At 43.3% G+C, this 27,977-nt stretch overlaps 1 protein-coding gene across 1 annotated transcript in view; it reads right to left on the reverse strand.

The window, feature by feature from the left end:
* Positions 1 to 27,977, reverse strand: part of EXT2 (exostosin glycosyltransferase 2) — a 157,055-nt gene that overhangs the window by 6,557 nt on the left and 122,521 nt on the right. Inside the window, exons 11-13 of the mRNA XM_066362932.1 lie at positions 6,097 to 6,240; positions 4,223 to 4,351; positions 1,758 to 1,840 (exon numbers count right to left, since the gene is read on the reverse strand). Of these exons, the coding sequence (XP_066219029.1) occupies positions 1,758 to 1,840; positions 4,223 to 4,351; positions 6,097 to 6,240 (356 nt within the window). The remainder of the gene's footprint in view (positions 1 to 1,757; positions 1,841 to 4,222; positions 4,352 to 6,096; positions 6,241 to 27,977) is intronic.

Below are 27,977 nucleotides of genomic sequence, written 5' to 3' on the forward strand. Positions count from 1 at the left end.
CTTTCTTTTTTTTTTCTTTTTTAAAGTTTTTATTTTATTTATATTTTTATTTTTTATTTACTTATTCATTTTAGAAAGGAGAGGGAGAGACAGAGAGGAGAGACAGAGAGAGAAGGGGGGGAGGAGCTGGAAGCATCAACTCCCATATGTGCCTTGACCAGGCAAGCCCAGGGTTTTGAACCGGCGACCTCAGCATTTCCAGGTCGACGCTTTATCCACTGCGCCACCACAGGTCAGGTCGCCTATTCCATTTTCAATAGCCTCTTTCCAATAGGAAGCCTCCACACCACCCCCGGTCACTGTCTTCAGTGTTTAGTAATAACTACGGCTAAACGAAGTCCCTCTCACTGTGTTTGTCTCTTTACATTGGGAATGAGCTCAGTGGTCTGGAGAAGAGCTGTTTCGCCTTAGCACGAGCTTCCAGGCCATTATCAGGTTCACCTTTTCCCCTGCAATTCCTTCCTTGGACCATATGACCCCACCATGTTAACTTAGCCCAACCAGTGACCAACTGTTTAATGCCATATAGTCTCCCTAAATGGAGTACAGTAGCAGGCTTAAATAACAACTTCATGTATTCCAACAGAACTACAGTTGGGGTCTCTCTCCCAAACAAGCTATGGCAGTTCATGTCACTGCCCTCGACAGTGTAATATTTATGATACCAGTGACAGATTATTTCCCAAATCACAATAAATTATTTCACATTGAAAACTGGTAAAAATTGTGTCTCTTGAATAAGACATATATATGTATATATAAAAGAGATAAAGAGATTCAGAGAGTAAGAGTTAGAAGGAGTAAAACACTATAGCAGAATCCTCCAGGCCAATTGAAAAGAAACTACTTTCTGTACAAACCCCCGGCTGAAGGGTTTAATACAGCTGGTAGACTTCAGAAGCCAACACTGCAAACAGAAGCACATGAGGCCTGTGGAAACTTGGACTAGAGATCCTATTCTACCAAGCCACTGTCACATTCTCTGAGTGAATTCTGGTCCCTTGACAACAGTGCCACTGGTTGTCAGAGCTTGCTGTCTTGCATAAGGAGCTGCCTTTTGGAAGAATTTGGTTTGATTTAGGAGATTTGAAGCTCAGGGACCTGTCGGTTACAAGTGAGGACTACTGGGTCTACTGTAAGACTAGAAAGGTCTACGGGGAGACATGGTCCCCACTCCTTTTACACTCGCCCCGAGGCCTGGTTACCTTCCACACAAAGGCGGCTTGTTGGACGGACTGGACAGAAACAAAGGGAACAGTTCAGAGCAGCCCTGCTCCCCTCTCTCTGGAATATAAAGAGCTGTGCTCTCAATCCTGCTCTTGGTAGCTGTTTCAGTAGAGTTTGAAAAGGTAATTTGTCTCCGGTGGGTTTGGTTTAATTCTTTGTGATCAAACTTTTACTGCAACATGGAGATATTATCCTGAAAAACAGTCCAGTGTTTCCTTGGAATTAACTAGCTTCCACTCAAATGACTGTGGATGGTTAACTGCTTCATCTAAGTGGAGAATCTGGCTTCTGGAGCTTAAGACCAGTCATATTTTTAAGACCCTTCCAGCCATTACAAATTGAGTGAGTAGCATTCCAAATTAATTCTTGGGTGACCTGGGCTTGAACTAACCCAATTCCCACGGCACAAAAGGAGGTGACTATGGCTACCAGCTGCTGTCCTCCTATTTCCAAAAAAGTCCCATAAACAGGCCCAAGGCAGGAAACAGGGATCAGGAGCTAGGGCAGACTTTGGTCAGAGGCTCACTCACCTCTCCACCATATGGGTCTGGTCTAGGGAAAGCCCGTCAATGGCTGTGCACTCAGGACACTTGAATTTCTTCCGCGGTGTTACCTGCCAGAGGAACACAAAAATATACCTGGCTGTCTGTGCCAAGGATAATAAAACCACACTCGTGACGCCATTCTGCATGCTTCTGTTCTGTACGCGGAGGCGCCTGTTCCCTCCATACGCATGCGCACGCACACACCTCACCATTCCTCATTTGACTCTGTCTGGCTCGGCCAACAGCAGAACTCACAAGGGCCCAATAAAAAAGGCTTGGAGGGCTTTCGCCTTCTGTAACTGGAAAGAAGTGGTGATGACAAGCTCCTTAATTCCTGTTTAATGACTGTTTTCTCACTGCCAAGGTCCTTGTATAAACACCATTTGTTCTTGCAGCCATAAGGGCGATGAAATACAGCTTCCCATAACTTTCACCGTAACCTTAGTTCCAACAGGCGCTCTTTCTCCTTCTTTCAGCCCGTGGCAAATGCTATGAGCAGCACCAGGCTCTTGAAGATGCCAGGTTATTTTGCAATTCCCTTAAAAAAAAACACCCAGTGGTCCCTTATCCTCTGAATCCTTTTACCTGATTCTTCCCCTGGCCCCCAAACCTCAAACTTCCAATGCTTTTTCTAGTAAACTCAGGGGAAGCAGCTATCCTAACCTAGTGAAGATAAGTAAACAGCAGAGGCATGGAGGGGGAGAGAGCTAGATAATTAAACTAAGGCATGGTTGAAAAGCACAGGACACCAGGTACTAGTCTCCAGAGTAAGCAAGCACAGCTGAAAGCATCTTGAAGCTTGTCAAAAAGCAGATCTGGAGATACACTTTCCCTAACACAGTTTCACAGTTTACACCATTTAATTTTCCTCGCAGTGAGTTGTCTATGGAGCTACTTAGGGAGGACAGAATGAGGACAGGGTCAGGTGTGGCGAGCACAGAGCGTGACTCTTCCTCTTTCCTTAGTCAGTTGGCTTAATCTGGCTTATCAATTAATAGTATGAGGAATTAGTTGGGAGTGTCACGCTATGATTCTAACATAAGCTTCCAGTAAAGAAAGATTTCAGAATTAGGAATCTGGCCTAGAAGTAGTGCCTATTGTCATACATGGAATTCTAATTGAGAATGAAAAAAGGTCAAGATGATCTCATTCATATAAAAGAATGTATTCTCTCTACATATCAAGGGATCTAATTCAAGCCAAATCTACATTTCAAGAATAGATATTTGTCCCCATGGGATCTTTATTATAGGAAAGGTAAATTTTAACAACTTTAAAACAGTAATCAATATTTAAAAACAACATTTAGGATAGGATAGTTTTAATTGTACAAAGTATTATCTTCTCAATATCTATCTATATATCTATCTATATATCTATATCTATATCTATATATAAAAGATTGGCTACCTTAAGAAAGATGTAAACTGTATCCTCGAGCTAATAGAAACAAATTCTAAATCAATTTTGAGAATAAAATTATTTTTTAAAAAAACACAATTTATAGATTGACCATCATATCCTTTATCTCTGATACTTAAGTTTAAAAACAGTAACTAAAGTAACGGCATAAAAAATGTTTAAATTATCAAAACCTACCTTCAATTTTATTTCTTTTTTCTTTTTTTTTCTTTGAGAGAGACAGGAAAGGAGAGGACAGGAGGAGAGAGTTGAGAAGCTTCATTTTAGTGTCTGGACGGGGACCTCAAGCTGAGCCAGTGACCCCACGCTCAAGCTAGCGACCTTGGGAGCATGTTGATATTCTTGCACTCAAGCTGGCAAGCCAGTACTCTAGCCAGAGACCTCAGCATTTCAAACTGGGGCCCTCAGCGTCCCAGGCCGATGCTCAATCCACTGTGCCACCACTATGAGGAGCCTACCCTTCAGTTTTACAATGAGACAGTGTTAATCCTAAAATCTTTTTCTTTTTTTTTTTTTTGTATGTTTCCAAAGTGAGAAGTGGGGAGGCAGAGACAGACTCCAGCATGCGCCCAACAGGGATCCACCCGGCAAGCCCACCAGGGGGTGATGCTCTGCCCATCTGGGCCATTGCTCCGTTGCGGCTGGAGCCATTCTAGCACCTGAGGCGGAGGCCATGGAGCCATCCTCAGCACTCAGGCCAACTTTGCTCCAATGGAGCTTTGGCTGTGGGAGGGGAAAAGAGAGAGAAGGAGAGGGGGAAGGGTGGAGAAGCAGATGGGCACATCTCCTGTGTGCCCTGGCTGGGAATTGAACCCGGGACTTCCACATGCCGGGCTGATGCTCTACCATTGAGCCAACCAACCAGGGCCCTAAAATCTTAAAAAGTGAAAAGGGAGCTTAAAGTTCATCTCGTCCAATACTTCATTTATATTCAATAGTTACGAGAACTTCTCAGACTCAGAGAAAAGAAAACTTGCCCAAGATCACAAAGCAAGTTAGTGGCAGAGCTGAACAAGGACGCCTCCTACCTTGATGACAGCTTTCCCGGTCACATTAGCCACGAGGAAATTCATGGCAATGTCTTCACAGTTCATATGAGCATCCACCCAGTTCTTGATATCCCCAGGCATTTTGTAGGTATACAGGTAATTAAAATACTATGAGGTGAGACAAAGAGAAGAAACATTCAAATAGCAGTTCCCTCTGGCTGATATATAAAGTACAACTCAGTCACTGCATGGGAACAACTTTTTCTCATAAGATTAACCACAAGGTCGTATCAACAGAAAGGGCAATAGAAAGATCAGGTGACCAAGATCTTCTTTCCCCAAGATCTTTAATATTGTCATTCTTTTCAAAATCACCTATTGTAAGCTGAGAAGAGGAACAATGTGAAGCCTTCATAGGAAGCAGGCCCTGTGGACTGATTAAGTGTTTCACAAACACTGTTCAGAGACACACTACATAGTCATCTTTACTAAACCTTTCCCCTAAAGGCACAATGCTCAGTTCTGTTTTCTCTATTCTTACTATAGATTGCAAAAAGAAACAAAGATAAATTAACAGTGGTTTGACATTGCAAAGGTATATGCTTTTTACAGTAAAACAAATATGACACAACTCTGAAACTACCATAACCGGCATGCATGACACAGTATAGAAATTCATGGACAAAAACAGTGCATGCGCTCTATTACCACAACACCCCCACACACACACATTATAAACCTTATTTATTTACTTATTGCTAAGAACAAAAAACCATTTCTGGATCTAGAGCCCTAAAAAGTATGAGCACAGCAGTGCTGAGATAATGATAAGCCATTATCAATATAGATATAGCTAAATTAAATTAACTGTGTTGGGTTAAACTGCTCTTTCTCCTGACATCAGTTCCTTATGCCACTGCTGACAATGGACAAGTTATTACTATTTAATTAAACCATGCCAGGGAACAAGCATTCTGTTATCAAACCGAGTATTTTAGAGTCTAATGCATACCCTTCAATCACTCCCTAATTAAAAGAGTCAAAAACAGGAAGTGATAATTCTTAGATGAGAAGAAATACAAAAGGCTCATAAATACACAAAAGGAATTTCAATCTCACTAGTAATCAACTCAGCTAAAACATTAAAGTCCAGTTTCACGTGCATTTCATGCAAGGGAGGATCTGGTAAGACTGTTCTGTGTCTTGCTGATGGAAGTGTATATTGGTACAAATATACTGAAAACAATAGACAAAACCTATATATCAAAACCTCCCCAAGACGTTCGTTCCCTTTGATAGAATTCTACTTCTAAGAATCTATCATAATGGTCAAAAGTATAAACAGTTATGAAAATGGATATTAATCATTAAAAATTAGATATTAAGCATTATTTAAAATAGCAAAAAAGTTAGAAACAACCTAAATCTGCAATAACAGAATAATAGTTATACATAATTTATGAAATACTAATATAACAGTATATTAACAATTATATTAAGGAAAAAACTGTGAAGAAATGCTAATGACGTGAGAAAATGCTCACAATAGAAGACAAGAAAATAGCAAGCTAATGCGAATATTTGTAACGGTATGTGTGTATATGTGCATAAATGAGTAAAAGGCAAAGTGGAAAAACCATCTCAACAACAATGATGGTTCTAAGTGACATACAAATGTCTTTTCTTATATAATAAGATTTGTTCTGTATTTTCTAATATGAGCATGTATTATTTTATAACTAGAGAAATAACTTTATTCTTTAAATAATTTCATACAACATGCCTTTCTAAGCCCTCTGAACAGACCATTTTCCCCTAAACTCAGCAAAAATGATACTGGGCCAAATAAAATGAGCATCATCCTCTCGGCTTCCTTACTCAGACCCACCAGCCCCGAGAGGCCCCACACCTACCTTGTGATAAAAAGCTGCTCCCGTGAGCACCATGGACACCTCGTTGGTCCACTCAGACTCATACTTCCACTTATTCATCTCGTGGTCCCAGAGATGCAGACGACCTGGGTAACCCACCAACCTGTCAGGAAATTCCCGCCAGACCTAAGGACAGGAACACGTCAACAGTCAATCATACCCAGTTCAGATACAACCAAGCACAGTGACTGTGAAGTTACCTCAACAGGTTCAAATCACAAACTAAAGTCAGAATATGCTTCTGAAGATGTTCATCTGAACAGGTGCTAGTTGTGTCAACATTCAAAGACAGAGATCGATTCTGATTTCTTCCAAAACTTCCTGTGCATGCTTGGAAATGTCAAATGATGTGGAGTAATAGTGTACCAAATGGGGCCAACGTAGGCACTCTTTGAACATCTGATTAATGAAATAGATTCCATTCTAAAAGAATGCACAAATAAAGAATAAATGGAACCCTGCAACTAATTCAACGGCCCTGATTTATATTAAATTTTGATAACTGTGAAAACTTTCAAAATCTGTTTCTAAAATAAACTTTCTCCAGAGCACACAGCCAGGCATTCTATGACCTTCTCTATATAGAGAGAATCTGTCTGTAGCATACTGAAAAAAAAACTTGATTTCCATATTTAAAAATGTTTTGTTTGTTTTTGTTTTTTACAGAGACAGAGAGAGAGTCAGAGAGAGGGATAGATAGGGACAGACAGGAACGGAGAGAGATGAGAAGCATCAATCTTCAGTTTTTCGTTGTGGCACTTTAGTTGTTCATTGATTGCTTTCTCATACGTGCCTTGATCATGGGGCTACAGCAGACGGAGTAACCCCTTGCTCAAGCCAACTACCTTGTGTCCAAGCTGGTGAGCTTTGCTCAAACCAGATGAGCCTGCGCTCAAACTGGCGACCTCAGGGTCTCGAACCTGGGTCCTCCGCATCCCAGTCTCACTCTCTATCCACTGCGCCACCGCCTGGCCAGGCTGAAAATGTTCTTAAGGTGCAGTTTTATTAAACAGAATTTGGTCAGCAGTAGAGCGTCGGCCTGGTGTATGGAAGTCCCGGTTTGATTCCCGGCCAGGGCACACAGGAGAAGCGCTCATCTGTTTCTCCACCCTTCCCCCTCTCCTTTCTCTCTGTCTCTCTCTTCCCCTCCTGCAGCCAAGGCTTCATTGGAGCAAAGTTGGCCTGGCCCTGAGGATGGCTTCATGGCCTCTGACTCAGGCACTAGAACGGCTCCAATTACGACAGAGCAACATCCCAGATGGGCAGAGCATCACCCCTAGTGGGCATGCCGGGTGGATCCCAGTTGGGCGTATGCGGGAGTCTGTTTGTCTGCTCCCCACTTCTCACTTCAGAAAAATACAAAAAAAAAAAAATGAACAAAAAATAATCCACAGAATTTGGTAATTTGGGGATGGGCTACTTCCAGTACCTTCCCCCATGTATATCTGTGTAATTTAGTTTAACCTTTTTAAGAGAAGTTCACGCCACTAATAGGTATTGACAATCTGCCAGCTGTTCCTGGGGCAGCTTTTGCACCATGATTCCTTACCCTCTTCCAGATCTCTACATAGAGGTCATGAGGACCCAGCCCTGGGCCCTTTTCTCCCTTAAACTCTAAGTAATTTCATCTAGCTTCAATCCCTTGAAATACCACCTATAATCTGATGACCTCTAAATTTATGTTTGGCCCTGAACATTCCTGAGATAACCAATTACTTACTTACTACCTCCAACTGAATAAACAATGGGCATCTAGAACTTAACGTGTCCAAAGCATAATTCTTGATTCCATATTCCCAAAGAAGCCATCCTGTCAGCTTCTCCACGCCCCAAGGCTAGGAGTCAGCCTTTATTTCTTCCGTTCCTTTTCCCTCTCTCCACACATCCATTCCGAGCAAACCCATTGCTCTACTTCTGACTACCCGTTCCCATTTCTAATACCACTCTGCCTAGCTCCACCTCCTCATCGCTCACCTAGACTGTCGCAGGCTTCTAACCCAGCTCCTTGCTTCCAATCTTCTCTCCAAAACCAGTATTTGACAGTGTCCCTAAAAGGGCCGTTCCTAAAACAATATTAGGGTGTGCTGTATAGGATATTTCAACCAGTGGGCTCTACACAATTTTATGCATATATATATTTAAAATTTATATTATTTTCATTATATATTTACCCACATACTAGGTGGGGCAAATACAGGTGTAGGTTTACAGCTGTTCATATGGAAAATAATACAATAATGAATAAATATTAATAACAAGAATGAAGTCTGTGTTCCTGTACTCAACACTGCAAACCTACTCTTGCCCCACCCTGTATTTCTGTCTGAGAGTCACATGCACAGCACCCAGCGGTTTCCCCAACACCCAAGCGCCCCTGAGGCCAGGAAGGACACTTCACTGTTTTCCCAGGGGCAGCACCAGTTGCTTGTATGTCCCTTCCTAGTTGCTTGGGCTCCTGTGACACAGTCACACAGATCAGGGGCTTAAAACAACAGCAACCTCAAGTCCCAAATCCCTGTGCTGGCAGAGCCCTGCTCCCTCTGAAACCGTGGGGGAGGGTCCTTCCTCACCTCTTCTGAGGTCTGGCGTGGCAGTCAGTTCTTGGCTGGCACACACATCTCTCCAAACCTGTCTTCACATGGCCTCTTCCTCTGTGTGTGTCCGTGTCCAGCTTTCCTTTTGATAAGGACTCCAGTCCAATTGGATTGGGGTCCACTCAATGACCTCATTTTAACTTGATTACCTCTGAAAGCACCCTATTTCTAAATAAGGTTACTAAGAGAATGTCAACATCTTTTTTAGAAGTATGTACTTCAACCTGTAACCCCTCCCCCAATCTTTAAATGTTTCACCTCCAAAACAAAACCAAAAATGCCGCTCCACTGACTAAGAATAACATCCAAGTGCCTCGGCGTGTTCTAAAGGGTCTGCCCACTCTTGATCTTCTTCTCTCACTCTGAGCTCAGCGGCTTTCTGCTCTTCAACCATGACTGGACCTCAAGACCTCAAGCCCTTTGCGCTTGCTCATTCTTCTGACCGCAATGTTTCCCAGCTCTTCAAAAGGCTGGTTCCTGCTAATCAGTCAGGTGTCTGCTCACATGTCTTTACCTGGGAGCCCATTTCAGACCTTCCTCTCTAAGCTAAACCCCACCCCAACCAGCCATTCTTCACCACATCCCCCGGCCCATGCTTTTCTTTACCACACTTTCATTTCTGGAAGTCGTTCTGGTTCTTTATTGTTACTCAGTTACTGCCTATTTTCCTCATGGAGAATTTAAACTCCATGCGGACAGACTTCGTCTTGCGCGCCGTGGTGTCCGAAGAACACAGAACAGCGCCGGCACGCGCCGGCATTCCACACAAACGTGCTGACTGCTGCACAGCAGGCTCGGCAGGCAGATGCTGACAGTGAAAGAACGGAACCAAAGAGCCTGCCTCTGGTCCTCACAGCCAGAGCCAGTACCCTCCTTAATTCAGAAAGGATGTCTGCAACAGTATTGATCAACCGGTACCATTAATAATAATGTGATAGCCTTTGTGTGCGAAGATCAGAGCAATAATTCACCATCGCTAACGCACATGTTTTAAATTGCTTTTCCTGCAGTGGGTAGAGGGGTATTTGCTGAGTCATTATACTGTCTTGCCCAGTCCTCCTTGTGATCATCTACTACACGCTTTTTATGTGATGTCTGACCTGGGTCTTGAACGTGGCCTGGAGTTGTGAAAAGAGCTTTCCTTTGTGTGAAACCAGCTCACCTAACAGGCACTCAAATCCACAACCTTGGCCTCATTAACACCATGTTGTAACCAACAGAGTTAACTGGCCACAGGCATCATCCTAATAGCTGCAGACAAATGAATCCATGTCAAACATTTCCTCAGATGTGTAATGCTGCCGCTGTGCTCTCTACTCTGGAGTTTGTATTTCAGCAGATTAAAATAATATGATACTATTACAGTTTTATAGAGACCAGAGCAACAACATAGCATGTGAGCCATAACTTCTGTTTGCGGGCCTGGGAAAACTCCATTAAAATGCACAACTAGTTTCCTTTCTCAGCATCAAGCACCTGCCTGTCCAAGTCACACCAGTACAACACTTCACCAACTCACCTCTGTAATTCAATGGAATTACAGAGATTTCTGAAAGGCTCCAAGTGACTAAACACCAAGGATGGGCAAGGTGGAGGAAAAGGGGCGAGGTGGGGGAGCAGTGGGGACCCCTGCTAAATGGAAGCCGCACCCCCCCTCCCACTGACTCTGAGTCAACACAGCTCTGTAATCCACTCAAAGGAAGTCCAAATCACTTTCCCAAGAGCTTCTTCTTCTTGTCAAGCCCTCGTTTCCAGGAATAATGGTAATATTGGCTCAGTTTTAGGGTTGAATGCTGTTGAGATTTCAGTGTTCTTCCTGTTAGCTGAAGCCATTTATCAACATTCTCTCCAGAGGGACTTAATTTGGTGACAATGAGTCACAGGATGCTAAACTAGGGTGCTCTAAAAGCACCAAAGGTGTCCTGAATTTCAGATTCCTTTGGAGCCTTTAGTGAGTGCTGCTCCTCATGTGAGGCCCCTCTGCCCTCGACTCTCTCCAGGCAGCTGGATACAATCAAGATACCATCCTTGTCACTTCATCTATAACTCTGCAGCTGACTGCAGGATCAAAACAGAGTGGAACAGAGGGGCTGGGCCCTCTCTAATCGAGCCCCAGTGTAGCACGAAGCTGATTATGTACACAGTAAAGCATTTTCCCAGCCTGGAGAGTGAGAACTCAAATTCTACCCCTCTCCTCTGGCTACCCACCTCCTACTCTAATTCAACTTTTTTCTTTTTACTTCAGGAAAAGGCTCTGGGGTCAGACTTTTGACATTACTAACAAATGCCTTTATATATTATAGTGCAGGCAGTTCAAACTTCACATTATATCCTCGTGGTTCTAGTAACAGTGCTTCCATAGCTCTTCAACTGTTTGCCTAGACTCCTGACGTCCTCCATACATAGTATCCTCCTCTATTTTTTAATCACACACGTCTCTGAGGACAAAAACCTATGTCTGTTATGATAAACTCTATGCCTTGGTTAGAGGCTCAGCAATAATTTGAATGATCCCTACATTTGGGGTCAGAGATTGTAATAACACAGTACCATTCTCCAACTGTTTCCTTCCTATTTTATTTTTATGATTTTGGTTCTAACCACTTCTTACCAGGATTATGAAAACGTCCTCCTCTGGGCTCCCAGCTGTAATCACTTGGCTATTTTTGGAGTTAACTATTTTGTTATTTAATTTTTAAGCTTCTGGAGGTCTTTGTGGCTTCCCATTACTACAGAATCAAACTAAGATCTACTTTTGTTTACAAGGCACAAGAGGCAGGCTAGATGACCTCCTATGGAAAGTACTGTGGGGGCCCTGGTTATGTTAGATACAGAACTAGCTCCGCTACTAACAAGTTGTGCAAATGACCTGTCCAAGCTGTCCTGCTTTCATTCTGCCAGCTGAAAATGAGGGGTTGGGTTAAGTGACTTCTATTATCTTTTAAGGGTTAAAATCTTCTATCTTCTTCCTTACGAAGCTATTCCCAAGGAAACTAACTCATGAATTGCAATCAGTTGCAAGTTATAGATTTCTAAATAGCATGGCCTACATTATTCAACTTTGTTTAAAATGCCACACCAATATGGGTACCTAATAAATGCTCCTGAAAAGAGGATAATGCACTATATTCTAAGCCAGCTTAGAGAGTGCATTTTAAACTCAGGGTGTGTGCTAACCACAGTCACATTCAGGAAACTGACTGGGGGGAGAAGGGGGAAGGTGTAACCACAGGTGGTGCCCATCTGGGATATACAATTAGGAAATCATGGGTCAGCTCCAGGAGAAAAGTAACTCTCTGAAGTGGCTGCTACAGTTTTCACACTTTCAAAGGCACAGCTCCACAGGGATATTGCTACTGGGTGAGAAGGAGGCCACATGTATTAGGATTTGTAAGCCAAGAGAGGGACTAAGAAGTGGTGAGGTAAGCATGGATCCAAAGTGCCCCAAACTGGGCCAGGGGTTCATTTCCCTCTGTGCACAGGCTCCTGAGTTTTGTCAATAACCATCAAAGTGGAAGAGAACTCCATGAACCAGCCCAGATCCTATGGTCACATGCCTGGGTCAGTCCAGGCAGAGTTGCAAGGAACCCAACTTGCAAGTCTTTGAGTTACTGGCCCTTCAGGCTGTGTTGCGTGCTGCCCAGATGGGAAAGGGTAGCTGGCTGAATTCCAACTCCAAGCTGGTTTCACCGAGGAGCCAGTGATCAGATTCACACTCAGTCCTCTGGGAACAAAGCTCACCTTTCATATTTGGAATTTCCTTAAATGAGAATGGAGGGACTGATGGGCTTCATTTTCAGCCCATGCTTTTCATTATACTGGTGGCTGGTAGTTTTGGGCAAGCAGGTGCTTTGCAAAAAAAGCCAAAGAGCCTTTGTCCATGCCTAGGACACAATTAAATGCTAATGTTAGACATCTAGAGCAAGGAAGTCCCGAAGGTATCACTTGGAGTTCTCTAAAGCTCACGGGTTTTGAAAAATACATGTGCATGCTATGCTATGTATTAAGATTTACCTGTTAGATCCCAGCAGTCTACCTGAGAGACCTTTCCAACCCAAGGCTGGATCCTGCTTAGAACAAGCCAAGCAGGAAAAACAGTATCATGGGAGGCTCTCAGGGCTTTGGCAGCCATCCTCTTTGCTCCAGTCTGGCTGGAGCTTAGTGCCATGGTGCTGGGACATGATCTCTAATCCCTTCAAGTTTCTGCTCCAGGCCCGGGGCAGCGATGGAGGCAAAGAGACAGTCTGGAGTTGGCCACAGTTGACAGAGGAAATTGTGCTAGTACATCTTTCACTAGGTACCACCACCAGGAAGACACACCTGAAGAAGGGAAGGCGGCGTCAGAACACGCGCCTCCTCCCGTGTCTGTACCAGCGCGGGAGATGTCCCGGCCCTGTGCCTTCTGTGGGTGGGCAGGAGAAGAGGCACCCTTTGCTGGTCTGAGCGGCTGACCCTACCCACACGACCTCAATTAGCAGTCAGAGGTCATTTGACTCAGTTCCCTCACTGTGCAGATGAGAAAACGAAGAGCTGGAAAGAAAGTGGCTGTCCCAAGGTGACACTGCCAGGTCAAGCGGGGTCCTACCTGCCAGTCCCGCCATTTCTACATGAAGCCATGATTTCCCAATCTTCTAATTCTAGAAAGCACCTCATCTCCCCAAGCTCCTTCCTCACTTATAAACGAAACAGTCAGATATTGTCTTGAATCCCACACAGTGTCATCTTCAGCTCTGTGGTGCTTGTGGCAGAGATGAAGTGTCGCACGTGTAAGCTGAATGACCAAGTTGAAAATAGAACGGGGAAGGGGGAGTTGGGGAAAATGACAAACCCCTTGCTCTCCGCAGCACTCATCTTCTAAAAGCTGAAGGCTCTCCTTGAATGTGGTTTCCATTTAGCAGAGAGCCGCATGCTCACACCACTAAAAGAAGAAACTCCTGTTAGCTGTGTAGCAAACTAGCGAGATTCCACACAGGACATCCCCGGCCTGCTGGAACCTTGTAATCTGTGAGGCTCTGGGCAGAGAAGGAAATACAAGCAAAAAGCAGCTCAACAAAAGATTAAACTCAACTACTATTTTTCATGAGGAATGAATGAATCCCTTGAGAGATAGTCAAGATGGAAGGAGGAGCCATGAGACTGAGGGGACAGGAGAAGGAAGAGGTGGGTCAGGACGGGGCCACAGGCTTTCTGATTTCATGCTCCTTGAGACCCACTAAACATGAAATCATTTTTATTTCCAGAAGCTCCACTCCAATGGGGGGCATACTGTGGCTAAGTCTGGTCCCAGAGGATTGCTTAATGAAGTTAAAAGGACAGTGATTGTAAGCCAAATGGCTATTCTCTTTAAATCCTGCACGAGTAGAAACAGAGACTTTAGTTTTAATAAATAACCACTATTGAGCCTTTAAAATTTCAAGTTGATTTTGTTTTCCTCTCACTGTAGAAAGGAAGTGGCATTGACCACAAACCCTGTAATCCTGGCTGACTTCAAAGCATAAATGTGGTTCAAAATTATTTCTCAATGAGTTAATTTATCACAGTGCCCTATATGTGGGCTTAGGCCCCAGAAGCCCTTGGTGGAGAATCAAGCAGCAGAGAGACGGACTCTTTCAAATTACTAATTTATATCCTGTCTATTCCAGCCACCCAAAACGATTTTGGGTAGCTCAAAATAAGAGGCAAAAACTATAATAAAGTCTAAAGTGTCAAAAGAGATATCCTCAACAGCATTAAAAAAAAAGTCCAGAGATTTCCATCTATCTTAAAAATATTAATCCTGATATCAAGTTTAGAAAGGCAGTCCGTAGTCCAACAGCAAGCTCAAGTCAGAGATGGAGAGATTTAAGCATCCATCCCTATTTATTTATGCATTCAACTCAGATACTTATTGAACTACCACTATTTTTTTTAAACCATGTACTTTTTTTTTTTTAATTTTTATTTATTCATTCATTTTAGAGAAGAGAGACAGAGAGAGAGGGGGGGGGGCGGGAGGAGCAGGAAGCATCAACTCCCATATGTGCCTTGACCGGGGAAGCCCAGGGTTTTGAACCGGCGACCTCAGCATTCCAGGTCAACGCTTTATCCACTGCGCCACCACAGATAAGGCTGAACTACCACTATTTTTTAAAGTAAACATTTTGAAACAACTGCAAAATAAAAAATAAAAAAATGTTGTAAGAAAAAGTGCAGAGATCCTGTGTACCCTTAATCAGTTTTCTCTAAGGGCAACATCTTGCAAAACTAGAGTGTGATGCCACATGATACTGGCGCTGATACAGTCAAGAGAGCACTTCCATCACAGGGTGCCTCCTGCCGACCTTGCCCAGACACTCTCCCTGATCCAGGTTCCCTCCCCTCACCACTAATCTGTTCTCTATCTCTATAATTTTATAATTTCGAAAAGGCTACATCTTCCGGGATTGGCTTTCTCCAGTCAGTCCAATTCCCTGAAGATTCATCTTAGTTTGTTCCTTTTCATTGCTGAGGGGCAGTCTACGGCTTGATGTACAACTTAGCCATTTACCCACGAAGGACACCTGGGCTGATTCGTTTGGCCATTGCAAATAAAGGTGCTATGCATTTGTGTGGGCACAAATTTTCATTCCTTTGGGATAAACACCCACGATTGCAACTGCTGGGAAAGATGGTAGTCGCATGTTTAGTTTTATAAGGAACTGCCCAAACTGCTTCTCTGGAGCGCTGCAACGTTTTACATTCCCACCAGCAATGAATGAATCGTCCAGTTTCTCGGCATCTTTACCAGCATTTGGGGTTGCCACTATTTTTTTATTTTATTTTAGCCATTCTGATGGGTGTGTATTGTGATATATAAATTATGGAATTAATTTGTACTTAATGGCAACAATGTTGAACATCTTTCCATGTGCTATTTGCCATCTGTATATCCTCTTCTGTGAAATGTCTGCCCTTGTCCTTTGCTCATGTTCTAATTGAATTGCTTGCTTTTTACTGCTTTTTTGAGAGTTCATTATATACTCTAAATCAGTGGTCCCCAACCTTTTTTGGGCCACAGACCGGTTTAATGTCAGAAAATATTTTCATAGACCGGCCTTTAGGGTGGGACGGATAAATGTATCACGTGACCGAGACAAGCATCAAGAGTGAGTCTTAGATGGATGTAACAGAAGGAATCTGGCCATTTTTAAATATAAAACATTGTTCAGACTTAAATATAAATAAAACAGAAATAATGTAAGTTATTTACTCTTTCTCTGCAGACCGGTACCAAATGGCCCACAAACCGGTAGTGGTCCACAGCCCGGGGGTTGGGGACCACTGCCCTAGCTGCTTAGTTCTCTGTTGGAAATGTAGTTTGTAAATATTTTCTTTCTCTTCAAAAGATTTTTCACAGAGAAGTTTTTAAATGGAAGTCTAATTTATCCATTTTTTTCTTTTGTGGATTATGCTTTTGGTCTTAAGTCTCAGGGCTCTGTTTAACCTGAGATCCTGCCTGACCAGGTGGTGGCGCAGTGGATAGAGCTTCGGACTGGGATGCTGAGGACCCAGGTTCAAGACCCTGAAGTCACCAGCTTGAGTGCAGGCTCATCTGGTTTGAGCAAAAAGCTCACCAGCTTGGACCCAAGGTCGCTGGCTCGAGCAAGGGGTTACTCAGTCTGCTGAAGGCCCGCGGTCAAGACACATATGAGAAAGCAATCAATGAACAACTAAGGTGTTGCAATGCGCAACGAAAAACTAATGATTGAGGCTTCTCATCTCTCCGTTCCTGTCTGTCTGATGTCTATCCCTCTCTGACTCTCTCTGTTTCTGAAAAAAAAAAAAAAAATTAACCTGAGATCCTGAAGATTTTCTCAAGTTTTTCTTAAAAGCTTTATGCTTACATTTAAGTCCATGCTTCATTTCCAGTTAATTTTTCTATAAGATATGAAGTTTAGATCAAGGTTAAATTTTTGCCCTTGAATATCTGATTTGTCCATCACCATCTGTTGAAAAGACTATCTTTCCTCCATTGAACTGCATTTGCACCTTTTGTCAAAAATCAGCTGTCCCAACTATTTTTAGGGACTGTCTTACACATCAAAAAGTGAATACAACTTTAAACTATATTATAGGGCCACAATAATCAAAACAGCATGGTATTGGCAGAAAAATAGACACTCAGACCAATGGAACAGAATAGAAAGCCCAGAAATAAAACCACATATATATGGTCAAATAATCTTTGATAAAGGGGCCAACAACACACAATGGAGAAAAGAAAGCCTCTTCAACAAATGGTGTTGGGAAAACTGGAAAGCCACATGCAAAAGAATGAAACTCGACTACAGCCTGTCCCCGTGTACTAAAATTAATTCAAAATGGATCAAAGACCTAAATATAAGACCTGAAACAATAAAGTACATAGAAGAAGACATAGGTACTAAACTCATGGACCTAGGTTTTAAAGAACATTTTATGAACTTGACTCCAATGGCAAGAGAAGTGAAGGCAAAGATAAATGAATGGGACTACATCAGAATAAAAAGTTTTTGCTCAGCAAGAGAAACTGATATAAAAATAAACAGACAGCCAACTAAATGGGAAATGATATTTTCAAACAACAGCTCAGATAAGGGCCTAATTTCCAAAATTTACAAAGAACTCATAAAACTCAACAACAAACAAACAAACAATCCAATAAAAAAATGGGAAGAAGACATGAATAGACACTTCTCCCAGGAAGAGATACAAATGGCCAACAGATATATGAAAAAATGCTCAGCTTCATTAGTTATTAGGGAAATGCAAATCAAAACTACAATGAGATACCACCTCACACCTGTTAGATTAGCTATGATCAACAAGACGGGTAATAGCAAATGTTGGAGAGGCTGTGGAGAAAAAGGAACCCTCATTCACTGTTGGTGGGACTGTAAGGTAGTACAACCATTATGGAGGAAAGTATGGTGGTTCCTCAAAAAACTGCAAATAGAACTACCTTATGACCCAGCAATCCCTCTACTGGGTATATACCCCCAAAACTCAGAAACATTGATACGTGAAGACACATGTAGCCCCATGTTCATTGCAGCACTGTTCACAGTGGCCAAGACATGGAAACAACCAAAAAGCCCTTCAATAGAAGACTGGATAAAGAAGATGTGGCACATATACACTATGGAATACTACTCAGCCATAAGAAACGATGACATCAGATCATTTACAGCAAAATGGTGGGATCTTGATAACATTATAAGGAGTGAAATAAGTAAATCAGAAAAAAACAAGAACTACATGATTCCATACATTGGTGGAACATAAAAATGAGACTAAGAGACATGGACAAGAGTGTGGTGGTTACCAGGGGTGGGGGGAGGGAGGACAGGGGGAGAGTTAGGGGGAGGGGGAGGGGCACAGAGAACTAGATAGAGGGTGGCGAAGGACAATCTGACTTTGGGCGAGGGGTATGCAACATAATTTAATGACAAAATAACCTAGACATGTTTTCTTTGAATATATGTACCCTGATTTATTAATGTCATCCCATTACCATTAATAAAAATTTATTTAAAAAAAAAAAAAAAAGAAAGCTCCCATCTGAGGTCCCCTGGACCCTGCCCCATGTGCTTCTTGCCTTTTCTCATTTTAATCTGTGTCCTTTCACTGCAATAAACCATAAATGTGAGCATCAAAAAAAAAAAAAAAAAAAAAAAAAAAAAAAAAAAAAAAGTGAATACAAAAATAAAGCATCTACCTTGATACTAAGCTTATCATTTAGAAAAGTTAATGACACATGCTTAAACAGCTGAGGATGGAGCCAAACGGGGGCACAGGAGAAAGGGCCAAACAGGGGTAAGAGGTAAGCTCGCCTCTAGGTTAGGGGTGGGAGAGCAGGGAAAAAGGAAAAAGCTTCATGGATTTCAAGGGAAGAAAAAGAAAGTGCTATTACAAAGCTAGGACTGAGGTTCCAGTCACCCCAACCACAGAAGTAAAGCAGCACAAGATCACTCTGCTGTCTGTTCAGCAGGCCAAGCGGAAGGCCAGGATTCTAACCTAACAGAGAATAGGAACTATTTCACGTTGAGCAAATCCTTCAATTTTACTCATACAAATTAAACAGGAGACAATATTCAACATCCAAACACATTAAGTTCACTCATCAATAAATATTTGCTGTACATCTACTATGTGTCAAGCACCAGGCCTGGAGTAGCACACACGGCAGACACAACCCTGCCTGAATGGACAGCTCTAAAGGAGACTTTCTCAGTCTAGCCCCAGATCTACCCGGGTTTGTAAGAAGTTAGCCCTCCCTTCCTACTCTAAGAGGAGAGTGTCAACAATCAAGACTTCTACCCACCTCTCAAATCTTCAGCACAACACAAAGGCTGGCCAGGAACTTAGAAATATCATTTTTAAAGGTTGCTAACTCTCGATTGAAAAGAACCAACGATAATGGCAAAGTATTGCAAATGCACTAAAAACAATTAATGGGAACCCCAGGCACGGATTTGTGAGCAGTAAGCAATCAACGTGATCTAAGAGGTGAGCTGTAAATATCCTATTGCCTAGCTCACCTTGCTTTCTACAGACTTGTTTTCCCAGTCGTGACACTTCTAAGGTCAGGGGCCTATTCTGATCTTTCAAGTTTTCTTTCTTTTTATTCTTCCAAAATGTGGAACCCCTATGTCTAATGCAGTAACAGTCACCAACTGTGGCCTCAAACCCAGGATTTTGCAAGCAGTTTTACAACTGGTAACGCGGAGTGCAGCTTCTTGTTTGGAACACAGTTTGCCTGGGAAAGCTACAAGCGTGGCCACCTGAGAGCGCCTCTGGGAGAGTTCGGGGCCTGGGGCTTCGGTGGCTTTCATTTCTCTGGGCCCTGTGCCAAGCTCCACCCACACACCTCCTTTAAGCATCTCTATCAAAATCAAGGCAGATAAGCAGTCCATGCAAGACAAATTCCCCATATCCCCAAATCAGAAGCCAAATCCTGCTGAAGCTCTGAATTCCTGGAGCAGACAAAGACTGTAATCAATCCCGATGAGACAACAGGCAGCTTTCAGAACAATAACCCTCAAACATATGGATCCTTTCAGGGCTGCGATATCATTGCAGTTATCTCCCTCTGAATGGGGGCAGAGGGAAAACAGACATTCTTCAAACCATCTGGTGTCCCAACACCTCTTTAAAGTAACAATCCGCATTATAAGCACTAGCTCCTGAGGTAGGAAGCTACAAAGCCCGGTGGCCCTCACGGCACCGAGGTAGGAGGGCTGAGCCAGGAGGCAGGCACACGAGGCCAGGAGCGGGAAGGTCAAGAGAGCCCCTTCCTCACCAGCACTGCCTGGCACAAAGTGAGCACTTGCGCAAAATACGCTACCACCTCTCCTGATTTGGTTTGCCCTTCATGGAAAGCTGTACCGGCAGGAAGTGCGCTCCCTTCTCCTTGGGCGCGGACGCCCCTCACCCTACATCTGATGTTTCATCCCTGGCTATGTAAACAAATTCTGAGCTTGTTATTTCTAATGTGCTCAGTGGGGAAGAAAAAAGTGTCACTCTATTATAATTCCCAACTGGGTGCTTTTAAAACGCTCCGATGTTATTTCGCGGTTCAGCATACATATTCGATTTCCTTCCCTTAATATTTGTTTGACTTATTCTCCGGTGGGGACTGGTGCTTTAGAAGAGCTCCGCGGGTCAGCCTACCCGCAGCCTCTCTCAGCACCTCCGTGGGCTCCGCCGCTGCCGGGCTCTTCTTTCAGCAGCTCTTGCTGAGGCCGCAGCATACACCAACTATTTTCCCTCCAGGTCCCCTGGGTCTGCCGGGTGTAAATCAATGCAAGCTGGCCACAGGGCAGAGCGAACAGATTCTTCAGCTGCCCGCAGGCTGTGAACAGGGAGCCTGAAGCAGTGTGGAGAACACCCCAGGGAGAGAGAAGTCTCTAGGGAAGAAGAGCCACCTCTGACCAGAGCTCCCCCGTGTCTCCCTGGAGGGAAGCTCTGGCTGCAGAGCCGCGGGGCTGGGGGAGCCTCTTCCGACAACGACAGTCTCTACAATGGCAATGCTTCAGGTACTTAAAAAAGTGAAAAACGGAAGTAAAGACAAACAGATGTCCTTTTTGATATTCAATATTGTACTGATATTACGCCCAGGCCCAGGAAAGGTACTTGGCGGGGGACTGTCACTCATTCTGATACAACAGGCTCCAAGAGAGTTTATCAGCTTCTGCAGATACTTAATGAGGACGGTAAACTACGAGTCCCAAGAAGGGCAGTTTGCAAAAAGCGCAACTTTAGCAAAACGGTTCTAATGACATGACATCATAGAGCTTTAGTGGCAGACCCAGCAAGTGGATCCAGAACAGCCTCGCGAGGTTCACTACCACGCATGCCAAAAAGGGCCGGGCTCACGGTGACTTCCAGTGCCGCCAGCTCCCGGCAGACGTGTGGACTCACTCCCGGACTGGCTCCACGGGCACTCCTGCTACAGTCCATCACCCAGACTAAAGAAGGAAATACTTGAATCCCCAATCTTTCCAGTCACCTACTGGGTCACACCCTGTGAAGGCTTAAGGACCCATATCAGCCAAGAGGTCCAGTAACAGGAATCTAAGGTGCTGGTTCCACTGAAGGCTGAGACACTCCAGTAACCGGATTACCCATGCACTGCAGGCATGTCCCTTGTATTTGGGCCGTCCTTCAAGAATGCTCCCCTCTCGCTAGTCTTGGCTGTGCAAGAATTGAGTTTCTTAGTGCCCTACATGAACTCCAAGGGTGAGTCTGCTCCAGAGTCCATGGCAGGATGGGACAGGTGGCTCCATGAATCATAAAGAAAAACCTTTCAGATGAGGCTCTCCTTAGATTCCCCCCCAAAACTGAGCACATTTTCACATTTAGGACTCTGAGGCTTAAAATCTAGGGAGGAAAGCAGCTAATTTTCTATCAGAAAGACCATGACCATGAGTCTGTGAGGAACAATCTTTAAACCGAGTCCAAGACTTGTTTTACTCTATTTGTTCCCTGGACCTGGCATCTGTGGCACTTTCTCTGGCAGAAAGCCCAGAGAGGGACCAACAGGACAGAGATAGATTTTCCCGTTTTTTTCACATTCTCTGCCTGCTGGCTGGAAAAAGATTATTATGAAGTCTAATTCTATGACAGGTTGTTTCTATCTTTATGTCTTCTAGAGAGAAGGTAAAACGTGGGATGGTGTATTTAGAATCACAGATTTTTATCATCTCTTCCACTCTTCCAGGATGAATACACAGATCACGATACATTTTACTAATTACATTTAAGATGTAACTGTTATATAGAGCCCCAGCTCTGGAATTCTCCGATTAACTGAGCTGCCTCATCACAAATTAATCTAAGCGCTGTGTAAGCCTGACTTTTCCTTTTCCTTCTTCTTCAATCCATTTGAGCCTTAAGTTTCTAGACTGTCCACCACCACTACCTGACTGGCTTTCCCTGTCTGCACTGTCGTCTCTACTTCATCCTGCGACCTGGCTGCTTTCCGCACACCCCCCTCTACAAACCTACCATACCTCTTTAACACCTTCCATTTTCAGCTCAGCTGGCCTCTCAGCCTGGCTCTCAGCTCCCCTCTACTGCCTAACCAAGGCAGCTTCCCTTGTTAACCAAAACACAGGTCCCACCCGCGCTGGTCTGCTTATGACTTCCCGTGACCACACATACCGAGTTCATTCTCACTCACTGCTGCCTTTCCTCTTGCTGCTTCTTGCACCAGGAACACTCAAGGATGATTTTATGTTCTCATGGGGAAAAAAGGGGCGTTCCAAGCTATTTTGCTGTCTTCCCATGATTCTTTGAGAGTATATACTTGCCATTACCTCGGGGAGGTGTGAATAAAATAATACAAATAAATTCTTAAAATTCATTAGTACCCGAGAGATTTGACCAGCCTCTACCTCCCATGGGAGACCTAGCAGTAAAAAGAAGTAAAATGTTAGGCGTTTTGTGCACCTAACAACATGCAGTTGGCTCTTTGTGAAGTCCATTCCCCCATGAAGTACTGACTTTATAACCAGTGTTACTAGCCAAGAGTGTTTCACATCTCTCAGGTGAAAAATGTTCAACACTTACGTGCTACTAATAATTTTTATGGTTGGAAATGAGGATCAAAGTATGAAAGAAAAAATAAATTCACGGGTTCATACATTCAGCCAAGTCTGCATGGCTCATTTTCTGCCACATGTTTTAAATGGTTTCTCTGAAAGGCGGAGGGAGGGAGGAGGAAAGTTGCGTTTTATTTCCCAGCTCTTTAGGTCTGAAATAAAAGCAGACAGACTTAGAGGGAAAAATCAAACATTCAAGTAACACTATACACTGCTACTGTTCCCTCAGGAGTTCCTTGCAAATGAGTATCAAGAACTCAATAGATACTTTCCTGGTAAAATACATAAACAGATAAATAAATTATTCCGGGCTGAAAAGAATTTCAACATCTGGCTGCTCACTAGAGCTTGTCAAACAAGTCAGAAACACACAGGGCCAGAAAAGATCATTCTGTAGCTCCTGGTTTGGGGGCTGGAGAGGGTATGTAACACTTCCCAAAGCTCTTTGTCTTCCAACAGGGAATATGACCCATTTAAACAGGCAAATGACCCTTGTGTTTTCTTCCAATAAAGTAAATAATGATACCCAGTATTAGGTCTCTAATTCTAACGTCTGTGCGCTCAAGTCACAGACACTGGGAGAAAAAGGCCTTTCCTACATGAACTGGCCTTTCAGTCCCAAGAACTTGTTGTGGGTGTACCTTTAAGAATTATATTCAATGACCATTTAACACTTTAAAGAAGGAACTTAACCTCTTTGCCCCTCAATTTCCTCAGCAATGAAGTGGCAGGAGGATCTCTAGGTCCCTTCATGTTCTGAACTTCTGGACGGGGCTGCGGTGAACACTTTGCACGCACGCTGAGATCCTGGCCCTTCCAGCCAGGTCAGCAGAGAGGCTCTGGGTGGGTCCCATTTAGCCCAGCAGCCTTGTCTATGTACCACCATGTAGAGCATTAACATCGCCTGTTTGCGTTAGGGTTTGACAGAGGCTGCGGAAACTCTGTTGTGGTTCAAACAACTTCCTCCTGGGAAGGGATTCTTGGTTCAGTATCATTTACAGGCTCCCAGTCCAGGTAGATCTTTCCCATCATTCCTCTCACATCAGGCCTACACTCCCTTCTCTTCACTTTGGGAAGTGTGCCATCTGAGCTGTCCTTCTGTCTCGGCTCTGTGCCCCCAAGCAAGCCGGGAAGCCTGTTACTTTAAAATGGCTGATCTCTGTAAATCAATGCTTCTAAGCTTCTACTAAAAGCACTGCCTTAAAATGTCCTCACATTTGTATAAAACACGCTGGAACTCTAGTACTTGAATCTACATGTTAGGCCTCAGAAGAAGCATCAGCAGAACAATGATCAAAGCAGGTTGTCCCTCGTTAAAGTAAGTGCTGGAGTCTCCCTTTGGCTCCAGCTAACTCAAAACACCCGATCCTCTCACACGCAGCCTTTCCAGGTTTCAAAGGAAAGGGAAGGACTTCCACACGTATATAGGGGAGGCTGGTTCTTTTTCACATGGAACCACACCCTAGGTTTGTCTGTACATCTCATTCCTTAGCTTAGTTACACCCGAAGAGACTTCAGGAAGTCAGCTGGTCTAGTCCTCTGTCTCCAGGCAGGACTAGCAAAGCACCCTCGCTACTGGAAGACTGCTGGTTTCCCCTCCTGAAAAGTTCCCAGATGGGAGACACCTCTGTCTCTCCCAATTTCTCAAAAAATTCTTTGGAGCCACAGTAAAAAGTTCTGATGAGTGGTTTTTCCTTGGTTCGCACATATTAAATACTGTGTTTAAACTGTTTTGGTATTTTTCTTAATTTAAACTAGGGTGATGACCTACAGAAATAATAACTCTAGAAAAAAATTAACAGAAGAAATGGAGATGCCTATTTTAGAGAACAAGTGATACTCCAATGACACTGAAATGAAAAGTGCCAAGGCAACTAACCTTACCTAACTGCCCGAGTAGGATCATTAAATTGACAACTACAGAATGTCTACTCTTTCAGGTACACATAAAACATTCAACAAAACAGACATTTTATTGGGTCTTATTATAGTCTTCAGTGAGTTTCAAAATATTGAAATAAAGCATATGGAGTATATTTTTTGACCACAGTAGAATCAAATCAGAAATCAATAAGAAAAAGGTAACTTTAAAACCTGGCAAAAGTAGCAATGTAGTTTTTATATAGCTACAGGTCAAAGAAGACATTACAGTGGAGCCTGACCTGTGGTGGTGCAGTGGGTAAAGCATCCACCTGGAATGCCAACGTTGCCTGTTTGAAACCCAATTCGAGGCACATATGACAAGCTATCAATGAACAACTAAAGTTGAAGCAACTATGAGTTCATAGTTCTCACTCCCTCCACCCCTCTCTCTTCTCTCTCTGTAAAATCAATAAATAAAATCTTTAAAAAATATATTACAGTGGCAATTAGAAAATACAAACCTAAAAATAAAAATATGACATATCCAAAGCTGGGAGTGCACCCAAAGCAGCAATTAAAAAGAAATTTACAGCTTTCAGTGCATATTAAAAAAATAAATATTGAGATCAATGATCTCAGCTATCAAATCAAAAGGCTAGAAAAATAACAGCAACTTAAACTCATAAAAATAGAAAATAAGAGTGGTCAATGAGACAAAACAAATATATAATAAAGTAAAATCAACAAAATCAAAAGTTGATTCTTTGCAAAGATTATGACATTGATATCCTCAAATAAAACTGATGAAGAAAAAGAGAGTGGCCCTGGATGGTGGCTCAATGGATAGAGCACTGGCCGAGTGAATGGACGTCCCGGGTTCAATTCCTGGTCAGGGCACTCAGAAGAAGCAACCATCTGCTTCTCTTCACCTCCTTCTCCCCCTTCTCTCCCTCTTCCTCTTCCACAACCAGTGGCTTGCTTGGTTCAGGTGGGGCCCTGAGTGCTGAGGATGGCTCTGTTGGTCCAAGCACATAAGCCTCAGGTGCTAAAAATAGCTCTATACCAGTGGTTCTCAACCTGTGGGTCGCGACCCCGGCGGGGGTCGAACGACCAAAACACAGGGGTCGCCTAAAGCCATCGGAAATACATATTTTATTTAAAAATGTATTGTATAATGAATATGTATTTTCCGATGGCTTTAGGCGACCCCTGTGTTTTGGTCGTTCGACCCCCGCCGGGGTCGCGACCCACAGGTTGAGGACCACTAGCTCTATACTCAAGCATCAGCCCCAGAAGGGGTTGCCAGGTGGATCCCAGTTGGGGTACATGTGGGAGTCTGCCTCACTATCTCCCCCCCTCTCACTTAAAAAAAAAGAGAGAACAGAAAAATTACCAGTATCTCGAATGAAAAGAAGCATATCATTCCAAATTCTATAGACTTTAAACAATACAATAATATAAATGACTTTATAGCAATAGTTAATAATTTAGAGAAATAAAGATTCCTGGAAAAACACAACTTATCAAATGAACACAAGAAGAAATAGAAAGTCTAAATAGAACTGAAGTCAGTCAAGATACTGGCTCTGTGATAAACATGCCAGAGAACAAAGGGAACACGGAACTGGTAGCCTAAGAAGAGAGGACAAACACCAACTACGGTCTAGTGACCAAGCTACAAAAGCGAAGAATGTAGCAGCGATGTGTTAGTTCTCCTTTCCTTATACACAGATACACCGATTTATGTCTCTTCTTCTTTTCCAATTACTATTTGATATAAGAATTAATACTACAATCTATTCAGTTTATACAATGCACATAAATCTACACAACTTATTTTTTGGATGTATTGGTTTCCTTATAAGATTAATGTCCTTTGCCAAATTTTAGAGTTTTCAGCCATTCTTTCTACAAATATTTTTCCTGCCCCCACCCCCATTCTTTCTCTTATCCATCTGGAACTCTGATGACATGGGTGTTACTGTGTCTCTTGTGGGTGTCCTACGGGTCTCTGAGGCTCTGTTCGCTTTTTAAAAATCTATATTTTCTCTGTTGTTCAGACCAAATAGTTCCCACCAACTTACCCTCAAGTTCACCAAATCTTCCCAGTTGTCTCCATTCACCTACTGAACCCATCCAGTAACTTTTAAATTCAGGTTATTATAATTTTCAGTTCTGAAATTTCCATCTCATTCTTCATTATATCTTCCGTTTCTTTGCCAAGATGGTCTATTTTTCCAATTGTTCCAACAGGCTCATAATTGCTTAGTAGGCCTGACCTGTGGTGGTGCAGTGGATAAAGCATTGACCTGGAACGCTGAGGTCAGTGGTTCAAAACCCCAGGCTGCCTGGTCAAGGCACATGTGGGAATTGATGCTTCCTGTTCCTCCCCCCCACCTCTCTCTCCCCACTCTCTAAAATGAATAAATAAAATCTTTAAAAAAAAATAGTCGCTTAGTAGAGGATATTTTTAGGAGAGCAGTTTTTAAATCCCTGCCAAATAATTCCAACGCTGGTGTCATCTTGGTGTTAGCATCTGTCAATTAGATATCTTCTTTCATTAAAGTTGCAATTTCCCTAGTTCTTGGTTAAATGAATAATTTTGGATTATATACTAAACATTTTGAATATTACTGAGATGTCACTTTCTTTTAAATTTTCTATTTTAGCAGGAAGTTTGGGTTCAGAATGCATGTGCCGGCCCACTTGTGTCGGCTGTGGACTGAGTAACCACTTAGTTTTATGTTGCTATTCTGGTCCGCCCGGCTACCCCAGAGGCTCAAACGAAACCTGGATAGTACTCTGCACCACAGTTTATTTCTCAAAGCTTCTGCTGTGTTGATGTAGCCAGTAATACGCAGGGGCTGCTTTGAAGGGAGAGGGGAGAGAGCGTGCCCAGGACTCCCTATGCAGATTCAGAGAACCCCCTTTGCGGCTCCCTCCTTTCCATAACTCTCCCTCCGCTCTCCAGCTGGGGAGAAACAAGGTGCTGCTTCTCTGCTGTCTGCTGCCTGGTGCAAGCTGGGGACGGTGGACAGGACTCCTCCCCGGCAAGTTCTGCATCTGCCTCTTTGCTGGCCTTCCCTTTGTGTAGGGCCTGGGTGGTCACCTGGGTTCTAGTCCACGGGCTCGTCTACAGCCATACCACCCTGAACGCGCCCGATCTCGTCTAGTCCATGGTCTCCACACTGGAGAGGAGTCAGGGAAAGCGTGTCACCTCTGCTCCTGTCTGCTGCTAGTGCAGGGCAGGGATGCCCAACGAGACTGCGTGACAAGCCCCTGCAGTCACAGCAGCTAGCTGGCA

Source organism: Saccopteryx leptura, chromosome 1 (genome assembly GCF_036850995.1).
Source record: "Saccopteryx leptura isolate mSacLep1 chromosome 1, mSacLep1_pri_phased_curated, whole genome shotgun sequence".
In the NCBI taxonomy this organism is placed as follows: Eukaryota; Metazoa; Chordata; class Mammalia; order Chiroptera; family Emballonuridae; genus Saccopteryx; species Saccopteryx leptura.